Source organism: Delphinapterus leucas, chromosome 17 (genome assembly GCF_059928025.1).
Source record: "Delphinapterus leucas isolate spDelLeu-1000000601 "Yukka" chromosome 17, BTC_Dleu_Yukka2, whole genome shotgun sequence".
Lineage (NCBI taxonomy): Eukaryota > Metazoa > Chordata > Mammalia > Artiodactyla > Monodontidae > Delphinapterus > Delphinapterus leucas.
In genome coordinates, this window is record NC_143145.1 from 81,817,200 (window position 1) to 81,840,568 (window position 23,369).

Here is a 23,369-nt window from a genome sequence, read left to right on the forward strand (position 1 = left end):
TCCCGTGGGAATCACAGCTTTGCATCAAAAGAAATCACCTAAGCTATTTTGACAGGATCGGTGTGTGTGTGTGTGTGTGTGTGTGTGTGTACACGTGTGTATGACTCAGTATATTTTTATGCAAAGATCAGTTAACTCCATCAAAACACCCTACTGATCGGAGGCAACATTTCCCATAATAATAGTACCCTCAGGTGGATGTGCTGAAAGGCGGGGCAGGAGGGGTTGCTGGCAACAACGGGTCCTACTGAGCTGGCCTGTTCCCTTCAGGTGGAGCAGTAGGGTCTCTGGGCTGCTTTTTCCAAGGAGGCCAGCGGCAGGCTGTCAGCTGATGGAGGGCCAGGCACGCATCCTGATGATGGTCAGACTGCGACCGGTACAGCTCGCTGCCCTACTCCAGGGCGGAGTTTCATTATCACCGCGGCCCGGCTGTCACCCCTGGGTCTGGAGCTTGCGGCCCCTCCGAGCCCTCTTGCTTTACAGGGTGGTTTCGTACTCCAGCCGTTCCTGGATGAGAGCATCGTCTTTGTACTGCAGCCTCGGAGGCGACGGGGAACCTTCAAAGGCTAAAATGGCCTTTCGGAGGCTTCGGTCCAAGACGTGTCTCTCCCATGCTGGGTACCTATTCCTGAACAGGTCAATTTTAATGACAGATTCTTCAATCCGTGGTGGGCGAGAGGACGGGGTGGACAGGGCCGTGGGTCTCACCTGAAACACAGGCACGCACCCGTCCCGCTCTGCGAATTTCTGGTCGCGGTCGCCGGCCACACTGCGGGTGTTGGAGAGGGACCGCAGGGCGCTCGTGGCCACTTCTGGAGACGGCGTGAAGGCAGCGGCGGGGTCCCCACAAGCACAACTTGGGGACCGCCCGAGTCTGGGTCCGTTGGGGTGAAAGAAGGCATAATACATCAGCATAAAAACAACGCCAGTTAAAAAGCTGCTGAATACCACACACAGCGCTGGGATGGCAAATGCGTCCGCGATCTGGGGAGCCTTGTAGAGGTACCAGAGGGCACTCAAGGCCGTGTTTTCCACAAGGATCACAAAATAGTAAATGAAGAGCCTGCAGCGTGTCCTGCCCTCCTTGACGTTGAACCAGCTAAAGATGTAGATGATCCCCACCACCATGTCGAACACGATCTCTTCCCATTTGGTGATACAGAACTCTGTCTCACAGTGGACGATCCAGAAGGTCATGACGCACCAGTGAAGGACGATGAAGATCCCAAAGTAGAGCTGGAAAACCGAGGCGAAGAGCGCGAAGGTGATGACCCTGGCCGCGATGGTGAAGAAGTGCCAGCAGAACTGGAGGACCACAGCCATGTAGCTGATGGGCTTCTTGTCATCACGAGAGTCCCGGAGGGCCTTCTGGTAGGAGGCCAAGGCCCAAGCCAAGGACACGAGGGAGGCGGCCGCTGTGAAACCTGCAAAGGCAAACAGGAAGACAGGCTGTCAAAAGCGAGGTGCACTGTCGTCCCCGGAAAGAAGCCACGTGGGGCTGGGGGCTCAGGGCAGGCTAGTTTCTACCACAGCAAAGCTCTTCATTTCTCTGACTTTTAGCTGGACCAGACACTCAGATGGGGGTCCTAGGATCTGTCCTCTAAGGGGCCCCAACTATATGGACAAGACATGAGGCTAATGGGAGTGCTCCTGGGGACCAGCATGGAGCCTGGGGCTGAAGATGGGACGGGTGTTAGCTTTCTGTGTATTCGGTGTAAAGAGACTAGGGAGGTCCTTTTGTCTGGCAGGAATATAACTGTGGATGGGAGGTGGACAGAACTTGGTTGCTGTTTCATCTTTGCCACTTATGACCTGCATGACTTTGGACAATCATTTAAATTGGCGTCCTCATTCAGAAAGTGGATGATCTCCAGGGCTCCCTGTCAGCTTTGAAAATCTGTGATTGAAAGGGACAAATAATGACAGGAAACTTGAGGGGCTAGTTGGTTCACCTTTCTGCTTCTAAACAAGAATAAGTGTAGTTCATTCACCAAAGAAAGTTAACTGCTTCTTGAAAATAAGAAAAGGGGCCCATGGAATCTCCTTGGCCATGTTTCTTGTGTTACCTGGTGTGCAGTCTGTCCTAATATGATCCGAGACTCTTCCTACAGCTTCCTTCCACTCAGAAGAAGAAATGTCTGCTCACCATCACGCACCTCTTATTCTTTCACAAATTAAATATTGTACAGAAATCACGTATCAACCACTTTTCTTACTATGCAGTGAGCCCCATTTGGTTAGTATCCCCCCAAAAGTATGTTTCCAAATTAAAAAAATCATTCTTATCGCTCTCCTCCACTTTTGCTCCACCTGCTGTGTCTGAAACGTCACCTCTGTGGTCGTGGTGTGGACCAGGGCTCACCTGAAAACACACCACCTCCTTCAGGAGAGAGCTCTCTGGGGAGTTCCACTTTGTCACTGACACGTCAGGTCAGTCTGCATCGCAGCTGGTTTACTTAATAAGCCGTAACGAGGCTTACCAACGCTAACAAAGGTTCTGTGCGTTTTTAAGTCCAGCTGACTTTTCCTCACCAGATCTACTCCTAAACATAGTTCTCCCGCTATGGAATGGGGGTTGCCAACAACTTAGGATGGAATTTGCGCTTTTCTTCTTATACTGTTGTCTATGGTCCTTGAAGAATGAATTTCAAAAAATGACTCTTGTGGGAAAGAGCCACACTGATTGATAGAAAAAACATTCAACCTCGAAAACCATTTCTTACACATTCTCCTTGAGAAAGGTGAACTCCAAAAAACAATTATTGATAAAGAAAATATTTTCCAACAACCCGTCTCATGTCTGCTCCCAATCAAGCCAGCAGAGCATCCACATCTTACACTGGGCCTTCAGGTGTCCTTCCAGCCAGCAAAAAGACCTTTCATTACTGCAACCCTCAGGCAGTGTAGGCGACATTCCTAGGTCAGTTAGCCACCAGTGCACAAAGGAGTTGGCGATAATATAACTTCTAGGCAGTGGAAGCACCAACATCTATTCTAAAGCACCTCCAAGAGTGAGAAGAGAGGGAAGGAGGAAAAGTTACAGAAAGAAGAAACAAGGTGAGAGGATGGGAGATAAAAGGTGATGGAATAATGATGCGAAGGACATACTTATTATCAGTTTCGTGTATGAGAACAAAGCGTAGTGCCATTTGAATGTCAACACCCGTGTGTGGGACACAGAAGCCCTCAGGAGCTCGCTCCTCATTGGCATCATTTGCGACGGGGCGGGTTGCTTCTTGCACAGACTGTGTTCTCCTTATGCATTTGAGCTGTGCACCTGGGCTGCTTCTCCGCCTGCACGCCCTCCGGGTTTCCACCCGCCCGCATCCTTCGGGACCGCGCGGAGCACAGCGCCACCTTCACGAGGATGGCTGCATTGTTGGTCAGGCTCCAGCCAAGGAAGGAGCGAGCGACTCTATCGGGCAGTCAGATCAGGGTACCAGTTATTGAAGGCTGTTATTCAAAGCAGTGAAAATAGCAAACAACAACAACAACAGACTTTACGTATACAGCATCCTAAAATTATCCGTTGTCAGATTTTACGAGAATTGGAAAATTAGCTTCGTCCAAATTCCCCTGTAGTCATCACCCCTTTATTATTATGCCCTAAAAAAGGAATTCAGCCTGCATTTGACACACCATAAAATTGTTATGACAATATTCTGGCAGTAGAAAAATGAAGACTTTCTATCAGCTTTGCTTTCTATGTATCTTACAATTTAAAAAGTCATTACCAATGGCAAATTCCGTGCCCATCATAACCATTCCCTTCATGAATTATCTGTTTCACAAGAACTAGAATTTCCCTTGTTCATTTGATGGTGATTTTCTTTTTCATCTGTTTAGCAATTAACTTGTATAAGACAAATATATGCTTGAACAGAAAATAGGGGGCCATTTTAGAATTATTCCTCATTACAAATTCACACCCACCATGAAACGCTTTAATTCTTTTGCTTTTTATGCAAATGACATCAGCTCAGTTGTTTCAAATGCCAATGTAGATGTCCTCCACAAGGCACTGTGTTATTATGGGGTAGAATTCTCTAGAACTTCTGAGGCGCTGTGCTGGAACACGGAACTCTAAGTGCTCCTTTAGCCAACAACATATATTTTAACTTTTTATTTGAAAAGAATTGTAAACTTACAGAAAAATTGCAAGAATGAAAATAGTAATTGGACACATAGATCTTTGCCCAGATTGTCATTTGGCCTCATTTGCTTTATCACTGCCTTCTCTCTCTCTCTCTCTCAAACATTTGAAAGTATATTGCACACACCACAGCTGCTGTGTTCCAAATTTACAGGTTGAAATCCTATCCCCTAAATGTGATGGTATTAGTAGGTGGGGCCGTTGGGAGGCCCTCACAAGCAGGAACCCTGGAGAGAACCCTAACCCTTCTGCCATGTAAGGATATCACGAAGAGTCTTCCACCCAGAAGAGAAGAGGGCTCTCACCAGAACGTTCTGGAACCCTGACTCCCGGCTTCCAGATTCCAGAACTGTGAACAAGATGTTTCTGCTGTTTATAAGCCACCCAGTCCATGGTATTTTGTTATAGCAGCTGGAAAGGACCAGCACAATGATTCTTGACCCTAAAATACACCAGTGTCTCTTTCCTACGAAGAGGGGTATTCTCTTAGATAACCACAGTACATTTATCAACTTCAGTCCATTTAACATTGGTACAATTTTTCTTTTTAATCCACCATCAATGTTCCATTTTCATCAATTGGCAAACAATGCCCATCACAGGATTTTCCCTCTGGTATAAGATTGAGTCTAGAACCAGGTATTGCATTGGCTTGTCTTATCCATTTAATTTTCTTTAATCTGGAATGTTTGCACAGACTTTTTTTGCCTTTTATTATTTGGCATTTTTTGAAGAGTACAGTACCTAAAAAAGAAAGAAAGAGAGAAAGAAAAAGAAAAAGGAAGAAAAAAAGTGTTCCTCTGCCTCATTTTGGGTTTGTCTGTCTGTTTCCTCATGGTTATGCGTTCTAAGCTGGAATACTACATAAGTGACACTGAACAATATTATTCCCGTCACATCATTAAAATACTAAAATATAAAGATTCCTTCTGCAGTCCTGGGAGGTGTACAGTGGGTCTCATAGTATTTTCTTTCAAAACAATGAATAGCATATAGCTCATGAAAACTTCATTCTAAGGTAAAAACCAGCTCCAGAGGACTCCATGGGATCACACTATTTATTAAAACGTTAAAAAAGGTGATAAGACCTCAGAGCTTCCCTAGTGCAACAATCTCATTTCAAAGAAAAGGAACTGAGTCTTACTCTCAGGTGTTAAATGATTTATCTACCCTCCCTCCTCTCCCTAATTTGTCTCCAGTGGAAGTTATGGAAGAGGTGTGGGCAAAAGTTCTATCACCTGCATTTAAACATTATCTCCTCTTGGAAATAATGGATAAAGGGATTAGGATGGGATATAAGACCCTTAAAATATTACAATCCCAGAGATCATTGTATGTTGAAACCTCTAAACTAGAAGGGGACTACTTCTGGCCCCTGAATGAAATTAGTTCTCTCTAGGAGTATGTTTTATATCAAGCACACCCCCGCCCCCATTCTCTTCCTTCAGATCACTTATCCCAGCTTATAATTATGTTTTATTTTGTGCTTGCTTAATCATTGTGTTTCTTACTGGAGTGGACCTTTAGGTAAGGAAAAGTACCTGCTTATTTACTTTTCTGTCATTTTGTGCCTTGCATGGTACCTGGCAGGAAGAAAGAAAGAAAGGAAGAAAGAAAGAAAGAGAGAGGGAGAAAGAAAGAAGGAAAGAGAGGGGGGGAGGGAGGGAGGGAAGGAGGGAGGAAGGAAGGAAGGAAAGAAAGAAGAAAGGAAGGATTCTAAATATAGAGTCAGAACCACAGATAGAATGAGACATTCAAAAAATGTGCACCATTCTTCATTGCTCTCCTATTCTGCTTCTTTGCAATTTCGGTCTGAGCTGCAAATGCCAAAACACTGTGAAATGAAACCTGTCCTCCCGTTGTGTCGTTCGTGGCCTGAGTGTAAACAAGTGTTCCTGGAAAAAACCTAGAGAATGCTTTATAGGATTTATAGCCTAATTCCCTGGATGTAGGAGATTCAGGGAATTGAACCAAGTACTCTAATTCTTTGATTCTTCGACAAACAGAATGAGCCTGTCTCTTTCCTTCTCCCTAGGGAGGGCAGCCCTTCCCCTGCTACAGGCAAGCCAAGGGTTAGTCTCAGGGAAACACCCGGCCACTGGCCCATGTTCACAACAAATCTGCAGCTGGTGAGAAGGGCTCTTTTTTTTTTTAAAGAAATTATTATTGTGTAAAATTTCAAACATACATAATAGCAGAGAGAATAATAGAACAGGTATACCCTTCATGCCGAATTAACTCCTAGGTCTGAGTTCTGAAATCCATCACGAGGGAAGCGTGAGGTTTGGCCGGCAGGGGGCGCCTCTAGACGGAGCGTTGGCTCGCGCCTTCCTGAATCTTCCTGATGCCCCTCTCCCTCTACTGCGAGACAGAAGAGCTGTGCTGGAAGCTGACTCGCTGATAGCTGATGTTTCTCGGCTCTTCCTGGGAAGCCTGAACTGGTAGCTGTCAGCGCGACTCCCTCTAGCTCAGCTGGTCCCCCAGCCACCTGCCAGCGCTCCCTTTCCCCCGAGACAGGAAATGCTGTGCTCTACCTCGAAAAGCCACATCTCTCCGGTTAATCCCTCCTCATCTTTCAGTTTCCAGTTTAAGCACCATTCCTCTGCTTAGGGAAGCCTGTCCCAGTTCCTAATCTAAGTCCAGCTCCCCTGCTATAAGCGCGCACCACACCTTGTGCTCTGCACACGCACCTCAGCGTGCCAGCAGCATCTCTCTGCTTGGGTACCAATTTCCGAAAATAGCCCATTTGTCATCCAGTAGCTGCTCTCATATTGCCTCCCAATCTGCCCACCATCTCGATCGCAAACTTATTTCCCTTCTTTCCACCCCATTTCTCCATCCTGTCAATTTCAACATGTTTTGGAGGAAATTTTAAGTATTTTCTCACCAGTGGTTTGGGAATGGATGATTTACAACTTAACTCTCCTCGTTATGGAGGCGAGATTATCACATGAGCATTCATAACGTATGTAGTCTTTCATCACAAACACGATAACTTTTTCCCCCTAAAGTACAGTCCCTGAACAAACAGACAAAATATTGAATTTTAGATGACCACATAATGTTGATTTCTTGCAGTCAAAACAAGTTATGGTTTCCTTTTTTTCCCCTTCTTCACTCAAGTCACAGAAGATAAAACCTACAGCTTTTGACTTTGAGTTCTGAGTTTCTCTTACCCAAAAGAAAGATATACACTCTAAAAAATAAATTTTAAAAAAAGTTACAGTTCCGTTAGTGAGTAGGAGGCACATAATCAGAGACAAAGAAGGAGGGAGTGTTTGTGGGGTCCTTGCTTTTGTGCACAGGGATGAGCTAGGTACCTACAGCCTTTGTCCAATTTAAATTTCATGATGACAGTTTGAGGCAAGCACTGCTTTGCATTCAGGGAAACAGAGACCCAGAGAGAGGCTAAATAACTTGCCCAAGCTGATGTAATTAGCCAGGAGGATAGACATCTGAATTCATGGATTCCAAGCTCTGCACCATGACCACAGACTGGATGGGATCGGCAGCCACAGCAGGTGGGATGCGGTGTGGACAAGTGTGTGAGGTGTAGAACTCGTGGGCCGGTGGGACGGAGATGACCCCAGAATAGTGTCACCCTCAGGGGTCTGACCCCAAAGGCTTCCATCCAGCTGCTCCTTCAGGCTCACCGCGACCACACTTATTCCCAGGCCAAGGGATCCTATTTGGGTTTCTTTGCACAAAATGGATCAGAAGCACAAACACCTAGGAGGAAAATCAGGCTTTTCTTATCTTCGTATTTTCTGGACTAAACAGCCCTCCTAATTTTCCTGAATTTTTTTTTTTTTTTTGACCACATCACACAGCTTGTGGGATCTCATTTCCCTGACCAGGGATCGAACCCTGGCCCTCGGCAGTAAAAGCATGGAGTTCTAACCACTGGACCACCAGGGAATTTCCTTTCCTGATTTTTTTTTTTTTTTTTTTGCGGTACGTGGGCCTCTCATGGCCTCTCCCGTTGCGGAGCACAGGCTCTGGGTGCGCAGGCTCAGCGGCCATGGCTCACGGGACCAACCGCTCCGCGGCACGTGGGATCTTCCCGGACCGGGGCACGAACCTGCGTCCCCTGCATCGGCAGGCAGACTCTCAACTACTGCGCCACCAGGGAAGCCCTCCTGAATTTTTATCTGTGGAAAAATGTTGCCCAATTCAAGAGTAGCTGGTCATGAAACCAGAAAGGTTTTCCATTTCTTCAGCATGTTTAGAGCTTGTCTCTTAGTTACAGAGATAAAAGCAGGAGATTCACTTGGCTGGACTCTTATCGAATTCACCTAGTTGAAAGAATGTAATAATTGAAAAAATGTAAAACCCCCTATGCTGTGATCTTTGTGGAGTGAGGTGAAGGGAAGGAAAGTAATACAAACTTCACTGGGTCTAAGATGTTCGAAATCTTCTTGCATTGAAACCATTTTATCTCTGTTTTAAAACTTGTAATAGCTGTGATTAAAAATATTTAAATGCTTTAATATGTTTAATTTTGAGGGATACACACTCTCCTCGTAATCCATCCTGAGGATTTCAGCTTCTTTGCAAGGCAAATTTAAGGCTGCTAAGGAGTTGATAAGGGAAACACTGAATTGAAATTTTAAAAAGTATTTTAATAGGAAAGCAGTTGAAGAAAGTTGTTGGAAGAAGCAAAGTGTCTCTCCTCCTTAAGAAATGTGGAAAGTAATTGTCTTCTGATTGGAAAAAAAAAATCTTAGGTGATCTCACATAGCTTCAGCTCATCTTAATTTTTAAATTATTTTTAGATTAAAAGAAAAATCCCAAGAAGGCAAGCATTCTGTGTGTAGGAATTTGAAAACATCTAATAGTTCTTCTCTAGGAAAAAATTCTGTATTTAGGAGAAGGTGAGACGTCACCATTCTTTGTACAGTATTACAAATTGCAAGGTTAAATTTATATTGAAAATAAAAAGATGATAGAAATGACTACTCAAAAGACATAAAATAAGTAACCCGAGATGCCCAGTAGAATTAAATTTTTCTTTAGAGTAAGTTTATTTTCCATACCATTTTTTTTTTACTGTCAATCACTCTATTTTTTTCTTATAGATTAAAAAAAAATTTATTTATTTATTTTATTTTTGGCTGCTTTGGGTCTTCATTTCTGCACCCGGGCTTTCTCTAGTTGCAGCGAGCGGGGTCTACTCTTCGTTGCGGGTGCGCGGGCTTCTCATTGTGGTGGCTTCTCTTGTTGCGGAGCACGGGCTCTAGGCACGTGGCTTCAGTAGTTGTGGCTCGTGGGCTCAGTAGTTGTGGCTCGTGGGCTCTAGAACACAGGCTGAGTAGTTGTGGCGCACGGGCTTAGCTGCTCCGTGGCATGTGGGATCTTCCCGGACCAGGGCGCAAACCCGTGTCCCCTTCACTGGCAGGCAGATTCTTAACCACTGTGCTGCCAGGGAAGTCCTCTATTTTTTTCTAGAAGTTTTCATCTGTTGGATGGTAGGGGGTGTAGTGGGGCAAAATGAAGAGAAACGAAAATGCCAAAAACAGGGACAGAGACAGGCAGACAGCAGCTGTAACCTTCTCTCACCTGGCAAACAGGGACACGGATGGACAAGAGCAAAATTAAAGTAATAATTTTTTAAAAAACCGATATGTATCAAACTGCTCTGTGGTTGACTTTCCACATTGTTTAGCCCCTTTATTCCTCACAGCATCACTTCTTGAATGTAAGTATTTTGCCCATTTTACAGATGGGGAAACTGAGGCTCAGAGAGATGAAATATTCTTATCAAAGGGCGGCAAACTTTTTCTGTAAACATAAGAAATATTTGGGGTTTTGTAGGTCGTATGGCTCTCTGTCAGAAGAGTTCAACTTTGCCCTTGTAGGGAGAAAGCAGCCATAGAAAATACTTAAACAGAAGAAAAAGTAGGTGATGGGCTGAATTTGGTCCATGGGCCTTAGCTTCCCGAACCCTCAGCTGACCCGTGGACACATTTTTAACAAGTAGCAGAGTTAGGATTTATACCCACATTTTTCTGACTTTAAGCTCCCTAAACTCATTGAAACATTTTGGACCAATGATGAAACCTGGTAACTTTGGGAACACTTTTTGAGGTGGCTATAGTGTGATTGCTGTCCAGATTAAAGCCCAGAGGCCCTGTCACCATTCACCCAACCAAAGAGCTACAGGAGTGCGCTGTTGCACGGTATCCTGTACATAGGATGACATCTGGGCATGAACAGTCGACTGTAAAGTTATCTAATCAGGAGCACGAATGCCACACCTCAGTAAGCTTAATCATTTCCAGAAAAGCAGGTAGGCATCTGCAAAGTGAAAGGGCAAGACGGCCCCCTGGTTCAGGCGGTTCCCCACCTGTGGACAGACCAGCTCCTGCTACTGGTGAGGCCCCAACCGTACCAGTGGAAGCGTCTGAGACAGAGTCTTTGGCTGTTTCTCTTCCCTGTGTCCCAAGGTGCTTCTGCAGTCTGCCATGCATGTAAATGTGATGGCCCGCATGCCACCAATCACCTGCTAGTGTCACCAGTATAGACAGTTACTGGCCTGTTTAGAAGGATCTGTGATTCAGGGCATCCCGGGGAGAGTGACAGAGTCTGGGTCCCCGGGGTTTAAAATCAAGTATTAATTCTAATGAAGGCTGCTGTCTACGCACCCACGTTCAGAGTTATTCATGCTTAGAGAACTTGGAAGGGGGCCCAGAGGATACAAAATGGTGACACTAACCCAGGGTAAATAGAATTAACAAGAGTGAAGCACGCAGGGGCGGCAGGTGGCCGGTGTCGGGTGGGTGGCGAGGTCGGAACAGAGCCAAAGATGTGTTCTGGGAGGGCGGGGCGTTGGCATGTGATGCTCGCGGTGACATGAGGAGGCGTAAATATTTGTGTCTCTGGACACAAGAGCCAAGAAGGTCTTTTCTGGTAGGAGAGTTGAGAATCTGCCTACATGGAAGAGAAGAAGGTGAAAAGAATGCCCTTGATGGAAGAGGGTCCAAAGCGGAGACCTGGGAGGACACACCAGCCGGCCTGTGTGTGGACACGTGTGTCTGGTGCCTTCGTCCAATGATAGGAGGATAACAGGGTTGCATCCTGAAGGCCCAGACCCAGGTCCTCCCCTGCTTCCCTCCTCTCTGTCCCTCCCTCCACGCTTTCCTCTGACAAACACTGGCACCTGTTAAGTGCCGGTCGCTGAGGACACAAACGCAGGTCCCTAGAGGGAAAGCACGTGGGCGTGGGAAAGAGACATACTCCAACATGGTGAGCAGAGTGCAGAGGAGAGGAACAGACTGTACCCCGAGGGGGGACAGCCCAGCCAGGAGCCGAAGCTGAAGGTGTGGCCGAGGCTGGAGTGAGGGCGTTTGAGCAGCGGAGAGCTGGCCAAGGAAGCCAGGAGACCGTGGACGTGACACGCCAGGCAGGAGGATGGGGGCCTTGCCTGGGAGCCAATGGCTCCTTCAGGAGCCTGGCGGTGAGGCGCGTGTGAGCCCTGAGTGGCTGGGAGACGCCCCCGGCAGAGGTGGGGGGCTTGGCAACACATCCATGAAAATGGGGGGAAACTCTACCTACTGACCCTGATCCTCTGCGCCAGTCACCCGATTATACCTGTTCTTCACAGGTTTGAGTGAGGGTCCATGAACTTGTGCTCTTTAAAGTATTGGTGAGCAGAAAATTCTCTACAGAAATAGGATTAGCCTCTCCAAAGCCTAGCTTTCCTCTTAATTTTGCACCCTCTGCCCCCTCCCCAGGAGCTCTTTTATGTCTGGATTCTTACTGAAGGAGGTTGGCTTCAAGAGAATAACAGGACAGAGAAAGAATAGAATAGGAGGTACAATTTATAGCGTAAAGACTTTTTCTATTTACAGATACGAAAGCAATTCTTTTGACAGGATCCAGTTTCTAAAAGTCACTTGGAAATAGGAGGAAAAAATAGTTGGCATTATCTACATAGGTGGAATATGTACTTCATTTTATTTGGATTAAAAGCAGGTAAGATGGAAGCCACTCAGTTGAAGGAAGGAGGGGAGGGGGAGATACGGTGTCAGGGGTACAGGAAAGTCTGAGGCAGGAACAGGTCTCCGTGGCCCCATCTTGAGAAACCCAGGTGATGGGGACAGTGTTGGTCACAGGATTTCCCTTAACTGTGTACAAGAAGGGAGGCTCCCTGCAGGAGGGCAGGGCGCGGCCCGGGGCCCTCCCGAGAACGCAGAGGGGGCTGTGCAAGAAGGTCCGGGACCAGGGGTCGGGGGGAGCAGCTGCCCCCAGACCGCCTTGAGGCCCTCAGGAAGGACAACGGACTCTTCATTTATCTGCTTTCCATTGCTTCTTTCCGCTCGCTTCATTCCTCAAACAATTTCTGGTGGAAATGGATGTCCTTTCAAATAAAAGCCCTTTTTACACCATGATGTAGCGTTCTCGAAGGATCCCCAACGTCGAATTGTGGGGCTCCTGCGGGCTTCAGGAAAGAGGCCTTTTGGGGGGTGAGGGCTGGAGCCCCCGCTTCTGCTCTCATTTCCCGGCGCCCTGTCCTTTGGGTTGCCTGCGTTTTCACTCCGCAAGGAAGAGGCCGGCTTGCGCTGGGACCATTTAATAATGCAGCAGTAAATTGTGCCTTCCAGCCCCGCCAGGCCTTTCTGGGTGATTTACAAGAAATGACTCGATACCCCGAGGCCTGGGATTTGTAGCATTATCTGCTCTCACGGCGGGGCTGGCTCAGAGAAAGGTGACCCGCCAGGAAGGGGGTGGGCGGCGGCGCAGGGGCGCAGAGCCAGGGAGCGGGGCCTCGCAGCCGCCCCCCGCATCGCCCAGCGTCTCCGCCGTCCGGGTCTTCCGTGCTGGCCAGCGGTGGGACCCTCCGTGCTCTGTGAGCATCTAATGCTGCGCGAAGAGTGCCTGGGGGAGGGGAGGCACCGCGACTCCTGTCCCTGCGCTGGAGCTGCCAACAGCTCACAGCGCCCGGCTCCGGAGTCAGGAGGCGGCAGAGGGAGGGTTTTGCCTCGGGCCTGCCGGGCCTGGAGCAAGTTGACGCCCCTCCTTTCCCACCTGCTGGGCCCCCTGCGTCAGGACCCCATCGGGCACAGCCTCCCCCCGGGTCCTTCCCATCTCCATCGCCCACCCATAATCGGTGCTCATTTGTGGTTAAAGGGAACTGCCCACAAAGGGCATCTGATCAGATCTCTCCACAGATGAAAACCCTTCAGGGGCTTCCGGCTGCCCTGCCCGTAACCAGGTATCAAGCCCTTCCAGGATCTGCCCTTTGAAGACCCTCCGGTTCTCTCCTGCTCCACCCCCACCCCCAGCCCCTTCCTCTGTCCTGCTTGTGAAACGGCGCAGGACCCTGTGGTCCTTACCCCCCCGCCCCGCCGTGTCCTCTGCTGGCCTTTTGTCTGTGGAAAAACGTTGGCCAAAGAATCAGATTAATCAGAGAAGTGAGAAAATGCAGAAGCAAAGGAAGACAGTCCTAGGAGACCAAATAATAATAGTTTAGTCATTGAGCATAGTCAAGGACCTGTAGTTCCTCCTTAAGGGCTATGGATAACATTCTAAGCCATATGCTGGGAGCTGTCTTACAGATACTGAAACCCTCACCAGGTGGAAGAAGATGACTACATGATGACCAGGCTGTAGCAGCCGTGACAGAAGCTGCCACAATTCCAAGAATTGGCCTCAAGGAAATGGGAACAAACCAACGCTGGAACTGAAGATTACCTGTACCTAAAACAATCGAGATGATGCTGGTCAGACCACCGATGACCAATTTCAAGATGCCTGTCAGAGCTGCCTGTGCTGTTTCTGCGTGCCTCCCTCCACCTATAAAAGCTCCTGCCCACTGATTGTCGGCATGGGGCGGGCGGAGTTGGCCTTTGGACAGGAGTCACCCTCGTTTGCCCACATCCAAAATAAAGCAAACTTGCTTTCCAACAACCTTGCCTCTTCGTTGGCTTTTGAGCGGTGAGCAGCTGGACGCCACTTTTGGTTACACTTGGGCCTCTGTGTCCAGCCCACCTGGCAGACTCCTTCCTCCCTTCCTTCAGGGTCTACCACCGCAGGGGAACCACCATGCTGCCCCCCTCCTCCATGTAAGACACCGAGGGGGGAGCCTGTCTGCCCCTGGGTGCTGTACTGTGGCTTAATCACACGGACAGACTAGACTCAATCTGAGGACTGAGGCTAGGAATTGGGGAGAGTGGCTGTGAAGGCGCTTCGTAAACTGTAAGGGTTTTACACATATTAGGGGTTGTCTCCAATGCTCAAAAAATAAAATCCAAAGGAGAGAACCTCACAGTCTGGATACACTGAGGAACATTGTGAAATTTCTTTTAATACTTCTCTGGGTGTGAGCGATACCTTCTTGTCCAAAAGGTAGACTATCAGGCCTGTCAAGGATTATTCTGGTCTCAGATGAGAAAATGTCCAGCACTTTGGGAGATCTTAAAACTTGTGAAGGATACCCGGCTTCCAGGTCCTCTGGCCAGGGGTGCAGAGAACAATCCAACCAACCCTTTTTAGTATAACCTTATTTTAGAAATAAGTGAGCCTTTCACCAGCCCAGGTAAGCTAGTTCCATGTGCACCTTACACGATTATAGCAAGGCTCCTCCCAACAACTACTTTTACGAATACGAGGGTCACCTTTTAGCTGAACTGTCATATTTTGAGGTGCCCTCAATATTTTGAGCCAGAAAACTCTGTTTGGGAAGGCACATTTACTTGAAATGACCCATGTCACTGCTAGTTTGGGATGATTATGGAGATTTAACAACAAAATCACTAAAAAGATAAAGAAAGGATAAAAAGAAAGGAAAAGTGGGGGGAAAGGAGGCAAAAACTTTAACTCAAATTAGAAATTATTCCTGGAAGTATGAGTTCACAGCTAAGTTTTTGCTTTGACAGGGTTGAAGACAAGCTACCCCAGAATATGACACCTTGGCAAACTGAATATTTCAGACTGAAAGAACTTGAGAAACAGCAGGTACAGAAAGGAGTTTCTGACCTTTTTCTGAAGCTGGTCATGAGATCCTCACGTGAGAGGTGCCCTCTCCATCCCAAGAGGAAAGGAGCATCCTTATCTCCAAAGACGGAGGGACTCAGAGAGAAGGCAGTATGAACAGGCCGTGCTAAGTCTCCCCCAGTTTACTGCATACACATTGCTTATACCCCATTTGTCCTTTCACATTTTCCCATGACTTCCCCATCTTCATCAAACCCAGTATCAAAACACTCAGGTTTATCTGCATCTTCATGTCTTCACACCCTTCATGAGGATGAAGGTTCATGTGTCACGTAAAACATTTATTAGATAAATGTGTAAGCTTTTCTCTCGTTAATCCGTCTATTGTTATAGGGGCCCCAGCCAAGAACTTAGAAGGGAGGAAGGAAAAGATATTTTTCAGGTCCTACAGCTCTTACAAATCAGCTTTTGAAAGCAACACAGTAAGTGGTTATGAAGATCGCTAATAGCAAACGAGAACCGGCGTCAGGGGACAGGTCTCTAGTGAGAGGCTTGCGAACCTGCTCGGAATCTGTCTTAGAAGGGAGGAGGGGCAGGGCTCCTGAAACTGTGCTGGATGACTAAGAAATGGTGACGAAACAAAAAGGTACAGTTTCTCAACCTATGTAACATTTGACATGCATGTGTGATTAAATTGAGTTAAATAGTATGAATAGACATTCAGCTATTTCATCTCCATCCCCCAAAGTTTATATATTTAAATTGGCTTCAAAGCTATTTTAGATCGTCTCCTTTCATTGACAAAATGGAGAATTGCTTTATATAAAGAAGCACCTCAGAGGGCTTCCCTGGTGGTGCAGTGGTTGAGAGTCCGCCTGCCGATGCAGGGGACACGGGTTCGTGCCCCGGTCCGGGAAGGTCCCACATGCCGTGGAGCGGCTGGGCCCGTGAGCCATGGCCGCTGAGCCTGCGTGTCCGGAGCCTGTGCTCCGCAACGGGAGAGGCCACGACAGTGAGAGGCACCTCAGAATCAGGTAAATACACGAATCCCCAGTTCAGTCTGTAGCCTGAATTTGGAGCACCTTTAGAGGCCCAGATAAATAAGTAGTAATGACCCCTTCGTGATCACTTTTCACACTATCGTGCTTCTTTTGAGATTCCTTTGTACTTCACTCGTTCAATTCCACAGACACTTACGGGGGCCCTCCTAGCCTACCTTGGTTCTGCCCTAGGCTAAGGCTGAGAACCCCAGGGAGATCCTCGTCCACCTCTCTGGAATCTTTTGGATTTCTGACCCCTGTCTGGGCCTGGACTTCCATCATGCTTCCCCCTCTGACTCCTCTGTGATGCCTGAGCCAGCCCCTTTGGAAAGCCTATCCTGCCCTCTCCCCATTGGCTAGAAGCTCCATTTCTGTGTCCCTTACCTCCTCACTACACCTTGATTTCAATTTTCGAGCCGTTTGTTAGCCTTCTCTTTTTGTGAGCTCCACGGAAGGTAGGGACTGAGCCCTATTGATTATCATACTCCCAGAGACTTGAAAAATGCCGAGCACACTTGATAATTACTAGATAAATAGCACTGAATTGAACTGAACTGAACTTGGATTTGCTCTAAATTGGGGTGTTGTATATGGATGCCGTTCTTGCCTGTAAGAAAGAGATACAAATGCCCTGGATCTGGGACCGTTTATTAGTGTCCTGGGGCTGAGCTCACCCTAAGGCACAGACGACATGAAACACGAATCATCAAGACTCCAATGTGCATTCCCTCCTTGACCAAGACGTGTCCCTAATGGAACAGAAGTAAATTAAATGCATGCCATCACCATGTGCAAAGGTTTTTCAATTAGGATTTTGTATGCCAGCAAGCAGTTAAAGGACAGTCATTTCCCAAGGCAGATACCTTTAAACGGAAGTGAGCAATTCCAGATGCAAGGTTCTCTCGAAATCTTCTAAAACTGACCAGAAGAAATTATTTGAAGGTTTCTAAAATACATATAAGGGTGATTTTGATTGCATGAAGGGTACTAAAGCCTGAGTTCTCAGCAGAAACTCTGGGATTATATGTGTCTTAGAATTTTTCAATTAGTACAATACCAGGAATTGTACAATTTGGAGATAGTGATATATAAGTGGTCCAAGAGTCATGACAATTACATGACCGCTCTGAAACAAATCTATCTCAGTTTATTCGGAGTGATAAACTTGTAAAAAAGACTTGAAGCAGATAATTATAAAATGAACATGGCTAAGTAAATGATTAATAGAGAATAAGGAAAAATTAAGAGTCACACCACAACCCTAGGCTAATATTATTATTCTAATTGAACACTTCAATTTATGTTTGAGCTTCCAAGAAGCCAAAGTAAAAAAATGAGTTAAATAATTAAATATTAATTAATTATAATATTGATATACAAATATATAATATGTAAATATTAATTAATAGTTAAATAATTCTCAGTGTTGGATAAAAGCAAGTAGTACTTATCATGGTAAAATATTCTAAAAGCGGTGAACCAGCGAAGTCACTGTACTCTCATGGGCTAAGTGCTGGGTTCACACAGCCTATGGTTTCCATTACAAACTTTGCCAAAAATCTAAGACAGCTTATATATGCAGTAGGTCTGTTCTGCATGGACTTTTCCCCTCAGGAAAGGAGAAAGGGCAGAATGGCCTTAAGATATGAATCAAGCATGGCATGGAACCAGCTTTTATCAGAGATTAGTAGGGAAAAGGGATGTAAACCATGGACAGATAATGAAGCGGGGTGCGTGTAATGTGGTCTCCACTTTGCAAAAAAGATGAGATTTTAAACAAAATCGGTGTTTTCTGCAAGGTGGAAGGTAGGGAGTTGGCCTTTCTAAGGCTTCAGCAAGGTGCTTCATAGGACACTGAGAGAAGGCAGACAAGAAAACACTGCAGCTGCTGGTGAGGGCAGCGATGGAATGAGGCCTTGCAGGGCGGGCCTACGGTGCACGCTTGACACTCCGCTGTTCCTTCTGACTGAGGTCCTGAGTGGGGACACTGGCAACTGGTGTGTGGTTTCCAATGTGAGCCCTTCAGGACCATATCTCTTTGATCTCTAGGCAGCAGAGACCCCAGACTGACTCAGCGGTCCTTCCTCTGCATTACCCGCTTTCCTAAGCCCCTTTGGGATGCCCTGTGGTTCGGCAGAGTTACATCTGCATCTCATGCATTCATGGCAGGGGGTACACAAAAACTTTTATCAGGATACAGGCTGTGCTTTGGGAGGACAATTGAATTTTGCCCTTACATTGTCCCAGGGCTACGAAAAGGGGCTACTGGTTTGTTGAAAGCAAACACAAGTTGTACAAATCCATATTGGATAATGCACACCCCATATGACCAAACGTGATAGCCCTGGAAACAGTTGCTTAAAAAGTTTAAATATATATTTTGATATAAGAAGATTATTTAATGTGTGGTGGACATGGTCTGAATCAGAACAGATTATTTCAAGTGTCTTCTTTAGCTTTGCTAAGATTTGTTTTTGAAGAAAAATCAGGTGCTGAACAACCAGGAAGAAGACCAATAAGGAACTAGAGGACTTGAACAATCAAGGTACCAACTGGACCTAACAAACATAAACATATAAACAGACATGTTCCGACATAAACAGAACACTCCACCCAATGACAGTAGAATACACATTTTTCTCTAGGGTGTGTGAAACATTCTCCAGGGTAGACTACATGTTGGGCCACAAAACAAGTCCTAGTAAATTAAAAAAGATTAAAATTATACAAAATATCTTTTCTGTTTACAAGGGAATGAAAGTAAAAATCAATAGTAGAAGGGAAACTAGAAAATTCATAAATATGTGAAAATTAAACAGTACAATGTGTCACAGAAGAAATCATGAGGGAAATTAGAAAATACCTTGAGGCAAATGAAAAGAAAAACAAAGCATATCAAAAATCATGGAATGCAATGAAGCAGTGCAAAGAGAAGATTTATACCTGTAAACGCTTACACTGAAAAAGGAGAAAGATCTCAAAACAACAAGCTCCCTTTACACCTTAAGGAACTAGGAAAAGAAGAACAAACTAAACCCAAAGGTAGCAGAAGAAAACAATAAAAATTAGCACAGAGGTAAATAAAATAGAGAATAGAAAAACAATAGGAAAAACATCAATGAAACCAGAAGCTGGTTCTTTGAAAAGATAAAAATAAGTTGACCAACCTTTAGCTGGACTGACTGAAAAAAAGAGAGAAACAAATTATTAATATTAGAAATGAAAGTGGGAACATTATTACTGATTTTATGGAACTAAAAAAGATTATAACAGATTACTATGAATAACTGTATACCAACAAACTGAATAACCTATAGATGAAATAGACCAAGTCCTAGAAATGCACAGCCTCCTCAGATTGAATCATGAAGAAACAGAATTATCTGCATAGACCTATACAACTATAAGGGGATTTAATCGGTAATCAGTAACCCCCCAACAACTCTCCCCACCCCCCCGCCTCCCCAGAGCTGATGGCTTCATTGGTGAAATACACCAAATACTACAACAAAACAAAACAAAACCAGCAACCCTTCTCAAAGGCTTCCAAAAAATTGAAGAGGAGGAAATACTTCCCTTCATTCTACGAGGTCAGGTCAAGATTACCCTGATACTGAAGTCAAAGATACACCAAGAAAATTACACACCAATATCCCTGATAAATACTGATGCAAAATGTCCTCAACAAAAGGCTAGAAAACTGAATTCAGCAGCGTATTAAAAGGATTATATAACACAACCAAGTGGCATTTGTTTCTGGAATGCAAGGATGGTTTAATACATGAAAATCAGTCCACGTAATACACTACATTCATAGAATGAAGGAAAAGAAAACCCACATGATCATCTCAAATGATTCAGAAAAGCATGTGGCAAAAGTCAGCACTCTTTCATGATTAAAAGACACCCTCAACAAACTAGGAATAGAAGGAAACTACCTCAACATAATGAAGGCCACATGTGAAAAGCCCACAGGTAACATCATACTCAATGGTGAAAGATAGAAAACTTTTCCTCCAAGATCAGGAATAAAATAAGGATGCCTACTTTTGCCACTTCTATTCAACATAGGATTGGAATTTCCAACCAGAGTGATTAGGCAAGAAAAAGAAAGAAAAGGCAACCAAACTGGATAGAGAAAAGTAAAACTATCTCTGTTCACAGGTGACATATGTGGAAAACCCTAAAGATCTCACACACACACAAAGAAACTGTTAGAACTAATACATTAATTGAACAAAGTTGGAGGATACAAAATCAACATATAAAAATCAGTCGCCTTTCTATGCACTAACAATGAACCACCTGAAAAGGGGAGGAGGCTTGGGGAGTTATTGTTTCATGTGTACAGAGTTTCCATTTGGGAAGATGAGAAAGTTCTAGGGATGGACAGTGGTGACGGTTGCACAGCAACGTGAATAGACTTAATACCACTGAACCATACACTTAAAAATGGTGAAGATGGTATATTTTATGCTTTGTGCATTTTATCACAACAAAAACAATCAGGTACTGTTCCTAGCCAAACTGAACCATTAAGGCAGACGTTGCACAGCATATCCTGAGTATTACACCTTGTCTGTCTCACTTAATTCGTTACCTGCCGGGAACCCAAAGTTATTTGGGTTTGAAACCCACGTAATTCCACCTTGATCTCTCCTATTTCTATCCTTTTGCTAGCACCTGCCCGTGGGGTGAATAGCTGTTCTCAGTTACCTGTGGGAACGTGTGGTAGAATGGCGAGAGGTTGGATTTGGGACCTGTGTTTAGACTTAGAATTGAATGCTAGCTCTGCCCTCATGAGTCCTATGGCACATGGAGCTTCAGTTTTCTTATTTGTGAAATAGGGTTAATAACAGTAATTTCATAGGACTTTGGGAGGGTTAGATGAGACTGTAAATACAAAAGCACCTAGTATGGGCCTGTGGGCACCAGAGGGTTCAGCAAATGCTGGCTTCCTTCTTCTTTTGCTTCCATGAGTGAAGAGTCTTCCTGTGCAAGGGAATGATGCCCGTGCCACGCAATTTTCACACGTTAGTGGTGGGAGAGGACAGGAAGAGTGGTTTTAGTGGTTTGCATAAGGGTGTCCTGTGGTTAGCTAAACTGTAAGGTCCTGGATGACAAAGACTGGCCGTCTTTGTCTTTCATCTATAGGTCTAACATGTTGCTTAATAAATGCTTAGAGAATAATGCGTGAATTTTGTCAACGTGGCAAAAGAAGCATCAAAATGACATTCACCTAGCTTTGATGACAGGGAGGGAAAAAATAGGTCATCTGGACCCTTAGGAATAGAATACGGCTTTCAGTGCTGCTGAAGCTAAGACTTTAGGCTTGCAGAAATCTGGAGAAAAATTAAAGCTAGAAAGAAAAATAGAACTCAAGGATTAAGAACTTATTATTCATTTTTTCCTTCTTGCTGCAATGTTCTCATTTCTTTAAGTTTTTTGGCCCAATTTTCAGGAGCAGATGCTTTTCCCAGGACCTCTGACCAAATTGCTCCCAAACCTACCCCTCCTCCGTGGGCCACAGAGCCTTCTGGGGGTGACATTTTGGGCAGGAACAGCGTTTCTTCTTACCTCTACTCTCAAATTCTAGAGAAGTAGCGTGGAAGAAATGAAAGAAGAAAATGAATGCTATTGTATCTTTGACTCTGACTATTATTTTTCTTCCCTCTTACTTTCAAGAGATCTGCATGCTCTGTTTCCTACAGAGATGAGGAAAGCACACCCAGGGACTGATAAACTCAAAACTGGAGGAAAGTCTCTGGGCTCCGTCCCGAATTCCAGCTGTAGCCCAGACAAAAGAAAACAAACTCAGAAAGAAAAACCGTGGGCTAGAGACGGAGCAACAGCTGGATATTTAGCCGACCACTGTGTAAATACATAATTAGAGACCAAATTACTGTTATTAGTGCAGGATGGCTCTCCCTGCCAAGCTGCTGCCATCAGTCACTTTAAATGCTCTCCCCATCATCTTTGCAAGTTTCCGCTTCTGGCCTGATTGGTCCCAGGGACCTTCCCACAATAGGCCACTGCAGAGGTGGAGAGTGAGCTCTCTCTGCTTGTTAACTGACTACCCTTCAGGAACACGTTTCAGGTTCTTAACCTGTAAATTTGCAAAGATAATACCAGAAAAGATAAGACGAAGCCCTCTGGAGCTGAAAAACTCTGCTCCCAGGGTCCCAAGGACTAACCGATGTGTGTCACATGGTAGGCAGGAAGTGCTTTTCAAACAGCAGGAAGGATAATATTGAGAGAAAGTTGCCTTAATTTAAGGACCATGTTAATAACCCATTTCTTTAATGAACCTCTATACTCCAGGCATTTAAAATAATGATAATGTCTCCTTGATCTCAAGTAATAGTATTTTGCAGTGATTTTTCATATATTATCTTAGTGTAGACGGTGGTTTGATATTTTTCACATGTGGTGTTTAACCTTTGTGCCTATAGTTTCCATAAGATGACTATCTAGAAGTCAGTCAACGCCCCTCTGGTGTCTGAAGATATTAGTTAAAGTTTCCTCATCTAAACAGAAGATGACCAAATAAAATAAGATGGCATTTTATCTTACGTTTGATTCAAATAGCAGATAAATTTGCGGAGGCTTTATTTATGGCCAGTGAATTCTTCTTTCTCACACTAAGTTTCGCCACCTAGGAAGGCCCTAGAATAGTCCAGTGGTTCCAAGCAGGGTCTCCTAGGCACGCTGCCTGGATGGAATCCTGGTGCTGTGACATTAGGCAAGTCACTTCCCATCTCTGATCTCAATTTTCTCATCTACAAAATGGGCACTCAGTTACGCAGCAAATTTTCGTGAACACCCACTTGCAAGTTTCCAACTCTGGGGATGCATCAGTGAGCAAACCCTAACACGCCCTGCCCTCCTAGAGCTTAGATTTTATGGAGAGAGGATGCCATAAATACCTAATCATGAGGGTGAACGTGTTCTGAAGAAAATCAAAGCGGGGAAGGGGGACGGAGAAGGATGGGTGGGGAGGCTAGTTCTCCAGGGTGGGTGGGAAGTCCCCCCAGGATGGCATTTGGCAGAGCTCCTGGAGACCTCAGCCCTGCGGGGTCTGGGGGGGTGGCAACTGTGCAGAGGGAAGAAGCGGTCGTTGCAAAGTGCTGAGATGGGGCTGCCTGCACGTTAGAGGAACAGCAAGGAGGCGGGCTGGGCAGTGCGACCCAGGGCAAAGTGAAAACGGGGGATGCTGGCCGGAGCGGAGCGCCACCTGCCCT

General features: G+C 45.5%; 1 protein-coding gene across 1 annotated transcript in view; it reads right to left on the reverse strand.

Annotated features, from left to right (window-relative positions):
• Positions 1–333: 333 nt before the first annotated feature.
• The window catches only part of XKR4 (XK related 4), a 321,586-nt gene continuing 298,550 nt past the window's right edge, over positions 334–23,369 (reverse strand). Inside the window, exon 3 of the mRNA XM_022556886.3 lies at positions 334–1,424. Within this exon, the coding sequence (XP_022412594.1) occupies positions 478–1,424 (947 nt within the window). The 3' untranslated portion in view covers positions 334–477. The remainder of the gene's footprint in view (positions 1,425–23,369) is intronic.